General features: G+C 38.1%; 1 gene segment (V, D, J or C); it reads left to right on the top strand.

Moving 5' to 3' along the window:
- The first annotated feature begins 5,755 nt into the window (after positions 1 to 5,755).
- LOC128110397 (Ig heavy chain V region 186-1-like) lies at positions 5,756 to 6,321 on the top strand. The segment is given in 2 exon segments: positions 5,756 to 5,801; positions 5,885 to 6,321. Coding segments are annotated over 2 exon segments (483 nt in total).
- The last annotated feature ends 931 nt before the right edge of the window (positions 6,322 to 7,252 follow it).

Genomic DNA, 7,252 nt, shown 5'->3' with positions numbered 1-7,252 from the left:
AGTACTAGAAGTCAATGTTGATCACTTCTACTGTCTATGGTTACTTACCAGATTAGTGGTTACTCCTATAGCTAGATCCAGTAACATCTAGATAAAAGTCTCAGGTTTATGGAGACATTGGGATCAATTGAGACATAACTCATCATCCATCATTGAAAAGTCTTGTCAATATCACCAGGTAGGAGATTAATAAGTTAAACTTTCTCAAATTGAGGATATTCAAGTTTGTAATGGATCAAGCTTATACTGAGAGGACAGGGTGTTGGACTATGGGCATATTTACATAAGGAGGTTCTGATGACCAGCAGGGGGCAGTGTAGACTCACCAACCCTTACAAGTAAAGGGCAGCTTTTCTGGGTTCTGTTTCTTTCAGTCAGCTGGTCTGGTCTCAGCCTCTTCTTTCCAGCTTGGTTTTGCCCCTCAAGGAACTCTCAGCTTTTATTGTTTTCTCTGGCAGGGAGGAACCTAGTGAATCTGGTCAGTTTTGGGGCCTTCCTGGATACATTTGAGTTGTTTACCTTCCTGCTTTAGGCGCTTCCCTGCTGGATGGAATATTTTAGTCTCAGAGGAAACTGTTGTACAACAGAGGGTTGGACTCAGGAGTGGTAGGTAAGCACTCGGTCGCTGAGCCCAATGCAAATATTTTTATTTTGTAATTTAAATTACATTTTGGCTCCGTTGTAAAGATTGAAATGGCTCATGTAATTAACAGTGTATGCACAGATGGCTTTTGCTTCTGAGACTGGGTTTCAGGCTGGCTTCAATTTTGCTCTATCATGTGTGGTGGGTTTGGGTGATGCAGCCGTATTTGAGTCATTTCTGCTCCTGTAAGTGACCCCTTACCCATATTCCTGTAATAACCCCAATAAAATGCACTGGTTTACAAAGTTGGAAAAAAAAGTAAAGGACAGCAAAAGCAGAAAAGGAAATTTTGTTCATGAGGGTGTTCCAACAGCCTCTGTGGATTTCATTTTTGACATAATTACCTTCAGAGTCCATGGTGTTGTTTATACGTGAGGTCTTCATGTTAAAACACTGCAGATGTTCTTTGTTAAATAGAATCAACATATGAATTCACTGAGAGTGACACTGGATCTTTATTGCCACTAGATAATAAAGTGTGTCACAAATCACTTACCTCTATTCATTAAGTATATTTAGGACTCAGGCCCAGAGAAATATGGGTGGGGGGTGGAAGTCTCTGGAGTTCCCAGTGATAGGAGAGGAGTCTATTCTCCTGCTTTGCCTAGAAGTAGCCTGATGAAGTTTTAAATGTCCCTTTCCTCTCCTGCTGTCATAGCAATATCAGTGATTACTGCTGGGGCTGGATCCTCCTGTCACAGGGAAGATCCTGGCTTTGAAAGGGTCATTAATAATAATACAGACATAACTTCAGATCCATCTCGGATACATCCAGTCAGTAGCTCCTGGAAAACAAGAGTCATTTATCCCTGCAGCTGAGTTCTGTAAACACTGAAGTAGGGATAATGTAGACAGAGACAAATCTACCTACAGGGGAGCTCAGGAACAGCAGTGGGAACCATGGAGCCAATAATCCCCAGGAAAGAGAAGAGCTAAGGGGTGCAGAGGACTCTAGCCTCTGTGAACTCCTTTTTTTACAGTCTGTTAGCTGTAGTTGATATGTGCGGTCACCATGGCCAAACAGTAAAAATTCTTGGTTAAATGTTTCAGAGATTTATAATTTCTTGTTTATTTTATTCTGTTTTATTTATTGATTTTGTTTTTTAAAAACATGTTTTTCATATTATATATCTGATCTCAGTTTCCCCTCACATTACTCCTTCCTGATCTTTCCCACCTCCCCACCCACTCAACTCCACTCCCTTTCTTTCTCACTATGGAAAGCAAACAAATAGGAAATTTTTTTTTTTTAGTCACAGGAAACACACACAAAGGAAAAGGAAAAACAAACATATAATTACAAGATCATAAACCATGATATATAGCAAAAGACCATTATTACCAAGGCTTGAACCTGTGCAGGCCCTGTACATGATGTCACAGACTCTGTGAGTTCATATGTGAATTATCAATTCTGTTGTGTCTGGAAGACACTGTTTCCCTGGAGTCATCTACCCCTCTGACTCTTACAACCTATTCAGTTTGTAAATTCTTTCCTGAAACAAGGCAAAACTATGGAATTATTTTGTATAACCAAAGACAATGGCAACACTACATATTATTTTCAGCATGTTTGGGGCCTCTGTGACCATTAACTCATAGGAATTTATGATGTGCCCAGCAGTGAGATGAGCAATAACTTGTGTCTTTGGGGAGTAGCACTGTTCACCCATACAGGTACCTTTGTTCAAGTATTCATAAATTAGAATAAAATACAGAGCTCATCCATGTGCTTTCTACCCAGCTTTCTACAAGCATGTATCTCACAAATCCACAAAGCATGATCAGAACCAGACTACTGAGACAACACCAATAGCTAACCTACAAGTTTTATTTTGACACTTTCAGTTTTGGATATGCTTTTATTAATTATTTTTGATAAAAATACTGTAACAGCAGACCATTAAACAACACCATAATCTGAGCACAAAATTAAGCCATCAACACAAAGCATACCCCAAATGTAAAACTCGCCATCTATAAAGCATTAATTTATTTCCAGACTTTATTATAGACAAAATTTGCAATTTCTTTGTCTTTCCATTCCATACATTGCTTTGTTATGCTTTCAGTATCCATACCATCCATTTTTGTCATGCCACAGGCATTCGATGTTCTCTATAATTATATTTTTACTTACAGTGCAAGATTATAGATTTCAATATTGCTTTCTTATAATTGTAAACTTTTTAATCCTATCCCAAACCATCATTTCTGCATTTCCCAACACCATTTTATGTTTTAAACTTTGTGTCTCCAGGAGATCCCCACATTTTAATTTTATTTATATTTTACTATATCCAATCTCCTAATACTTTACAGCCCAATGGAACTTTTCTAGTCTCTTTGCTTTTACAAATTAAACACAGAAGACAAAACATTCAAATCTTGGAACCACATATAAGATAAAACATGCAGCGTTTGTTTTTCTGTGTTTAAGTGACCTCATTCAGTATATTTTTTTTCCAATTTCATCCACTTACCTGTAGATTCCATATTTTATGTTTTGCTACTGAATAATATTCCATTGTCTATGTGTCCCACATTTTCATTATCTATTTGTCAGTTGTTGGAAATCTAGGTTGATTCTGTTTTCTCAGCTGTTGTGAATAGAGCAGCAATAAACATGGATATGCAGGTGTCTCTGTAATAAGACACAGAGTCCTTTTGGTATGTGTTTGGGAGGGATATAGCATGGAGATATCACACTTCTAGTTCTTATGTTTTGGTGAAATCTCTAAACTGATTTCCAAAGTCACTACACTAGTTTACAATCCCATCAACAATGATTCAGGATTAGCCTTTCTCCTTATCCATGTCTGCATTTGCTGTCATTTGTTTCCTGGATTATGGTTATTTTAAATGAGGTAAAAATGTAACATTGAAGTTGTTTTAATCTGCAGTCCATTATTAGCTAAGGATTTTCATGCAGGACATAGAGAAAACAACATGGAACTGAACAGGAAATTCTTCCTGTTGGCTAGGTTTTCTAGTTCAGAAACATGCTATGAAGTTTTCAGGGAGAGAAAAGACACCAGTGAGCTTATGAAGTGCCAGACCTTGCAGTCTATAATATCAGCCTCCAGGTAAGATGTATCCACTAGTGCTGACTGTCATGTAGTGACCCATTGCTTTCTACTTGGATGAGGGTCCTACTCCATACGAAAGACTTCATCCTAGGTAAGTATGTTCAAAACACCATGGCTGCATTATTCATAGGTCTTTATTGACTCTAATTGTATTGCTACCAATCAGTTATCAGAATGCTTTATAAATACTTATGTGTATATTCTAAAAATCCTGCTGCTCTTGGCCTTGATAATAGAAACTTCGCTTTGTGTGTAATGACTAATGCAAACATTTATAACTGATCAAAATGCTGAGAAAGAGTGCCTGGGTTCTCAGTCACAGATGTGTCATCTATATCAACTAAAAGCTCAAGGACTGTCACAAATCAGAGAAAAGAAATAATGTAAGATCCAAAGAATGGGGTTGAAAGACACGAAATTCTATCTCCAGAGATTGACATATTCTCTATTCTCATTGCACAAATGAACTCTCAGCACCTATATTTACCAGCACAAGACCTGCTCAAAATCAAGCCAGTCAAATTACATTACAAGAGTCTGTGAAATGGTGAGCAGATAAAGATGCCTGATGGCAAATCTGATGATATTAGTTAGATTTCTGAGACTCAATCTTAGAAGAGAACTGAATTTCATGAGGTGTCCTCTAGGTATCACATCCAGACTGGCACAGGGGTGCTCTAGTCCAATCCTACACTAAACATAGTGTAAATTTATTTTTTAAAAGATTACAAGACCAGTTGGGGAGGGCCAAGGCCAAGAGGAGGAGCTATTGGAATTGGAAGATTGCTGAGGAATTTATAATCACTTTTGTTTGGAGTGAGTCCACTTGAAGGTTACCTAAGAGCTATTGGATGACAACCACTCTATGCATATGGATAGCACTAATTAGAATTAGTGAGTTATTCATTAGTAAAACAAAAGAGATGAAAATATTATTTTAGGGGGTCCCAAGGGGAGCCAGAGATAGATAGTAAGGAAGGATATGAGCATATAATATTGCATTTCTGAATGAAAATTTCAAGAAATAAGCAAAAATATTATTTAAAAATAAAAAATTAATTTTACATATGTTTTAGAATTTTTACACAGATGTATAATGTACACTCTATTTCCTCCATGAACTCAACCTGTCTTTTCTTGCTCCTACCATTCCAATTTGCCACTTTTATTCTATTAGACAGTTTCATTTCTGCATCATTACATATGTTGCAAACATAATTATATCTAACTGTGCAATATCTAAAAACTACAAATGAAATATTTATACAATATCTGTTTTTCTGAGATGATCTTAATTTACTTAATAAAGTTTTCAACAATTTCATCCGTTTTCCTAAAAATAATGTAAGTTCTTCATAGTATACTGATGAATAAATTCTGTTTTATCCCATATATATGTTTTCTTGATGCAATCATTTGCTCAAAAGACATGTTGTTTGTTTGTTTCTATAATTTATTTATTGTAGAGAGTGCTGCAATAACATTTGTGTGAATGTATTTTTGAGACATTTTCACTTTTGCTTATTTGGATAAGTTTTTTAGAATGCAACCTGGGGGAAAAGCATGGACTATTGCATGTATATGAAAGAAGCTTTCAAATTCTCATAATTTAGGAGTTTAGAAAATTCACATTCACAATATCCTCATCCCAACCACCGCCTGTAATTCAATTTTGTGATCTAAAGGACGAGCTGCCTCGGGCTGAAGTCTATTTGTGAATTGAGCACATAGGCCTTAATGTTGCATCCACAAAGTAATGTTACACCCACAAGGTTCAGGGAATTAGTATGGGATATATGTCCTCAGACTAGATTAGAACTTGGACTTCTGCATCCTAAAGCCTGATCCAGGTTGTCTAGATATCTCTTTACCAGCTACAGCATGTCCTTCTATAAGAAGTACACTGCCTCATGAATATGCAAATCATGTGAATCTATGGTGGTAAATATAGGGATGTCCATACCCAACAACAACATAAGATCAGTGTCCTTTCCACAACCACTGAGCACACAAGGTCCTCACCATGGGATGGAGCTGGATTATCTTCTTCCTGGTGGCAGCAACTATAGGTAAGGAGCTCCCACATTCCAGACTGAATGAGGGTCCATAGACTCAGGTGAAAGTGACATACACTCTGCTTTTCTCCCCATAGGTGTCCACTCCCAGGTCCAGCTGCAGCAGTCTGGTCCAGAGCTGAGGAAACCTGGGTCCTCAGTGAAGTTGTCCTGCAAGGCTTCAGGCTATAGCTTCACTGGCTACTATATGCACTGGGTGATGCAAAGGCCTGGACAGGGCCTGGAGTGGATTGGAAGGATTGATCCTGAAGATGGTGAAACTAAGTACAATCAGAAGTTCCAGGGCAAGGCCAAACTGACTGCAGACACATCCTCCAGCACAGCCTACATGGAGCTCAGCAGCCTGACATCTGAGGACTCTGCGGTCTATTACTGTGCAAGACACACAGTGTTGCAACCACATCCTGAGTGTGTCAGGAACCCTGGAGGATCAGGAAGCTGCCCTGGGACTAAGATGACAGAGAAGATTAGACTGGAGACTTACACAGAAATAATCGTTCTGAGTGTCCATTAGTCTGCTTTCTCCTCACAGTCCTATACTGCCTTTGCCAACTTTTCAAAAGGACCACTGAGAATAAAGAGATGTTGATTGATGATGTTCTTATATTACATCATCCTTTTATCAGCTCTTAATCAGTGACCACTATTGACATGCTTTTTCTCTTATAAAACAAAATTGGGCAAACTGTGGCAATACATGATGATATAAATATCTCTTAAATCTAAGGGTCTGGAGCTGTTGCTGGAGAAGATGGGAATAAGCTATCACATGAATTAGGACATTAAAAGTCAAATCACCAATTCATAGGCAAACAAAAGCCCCTTTCATAATCCATCTTGGTTTGCCTAAACAATCAAAGTCAGTTGGAAGGAGTCTCCAAAGGTTTGTGGGGAGCTATTTTACCTCTTGCATTAAATTCAATTTTATATATTTAGTTATAGGTTATCTAATTGTGAGTTGCTTTTGGCAGTAATAATCAAATATATTATTGCTTTAGGGTTAGGGATGGAGCTAAATGTCATGTTGTGGAGTCTTCATGGTGTGGAGTCTGCTACTTTGGCAACAAACTGGGCTCCTGCTCAGATAGCACTGGGGAAAGAGCAGTTGGATTCCAAGCTGGGATTGTAGAGACCTGATCCTGTCATCAGCAGCCCTGGGTGCTCATTTCCCTGTTTCCTGAAATTCCATTCTCTTTGTCACCACTATCCACATAGACTGGACCAGTGAAAATGCATCTTACACTGTGTAGGTATTTTAGAGGGAGGTTTACTGTACTGAGGATGATTAGCAAGTTTTGCCTTTATTATTTTTGGAAATGGCTTTTCCCCCCATGTGAAACATAAAGGAGGCCACAAGGACACTGACAGAATCTGAGCCTCATACTCCTCTGTGCCAACATTTTGGAATGCTTTAATCAAATCACCAATAGTATGAGAAGAATTAG

The sequence above is a fragment of the Peromyscus californicus genome, unplaced genomic scaffold, assembly GCF_007827085.1.
Source record: "Peromyscus californicus insignis strain IS unplaced genomic scaffold, ASM782708v3 Scaffold_15__1_contigs__length_86483966, whole genome shotgun sequence".
NCBI lineage: Eukaryota > Metazoa > Chordata > Mammalia > Rodentia > Cricetidae > Peromyscus > Peromyscus californicus.
The sequence above is the reverse complement of the archived record's forward strand: the minus strand, read 5'-3'. Positions and strand labels throughout refer to the sequence as shown.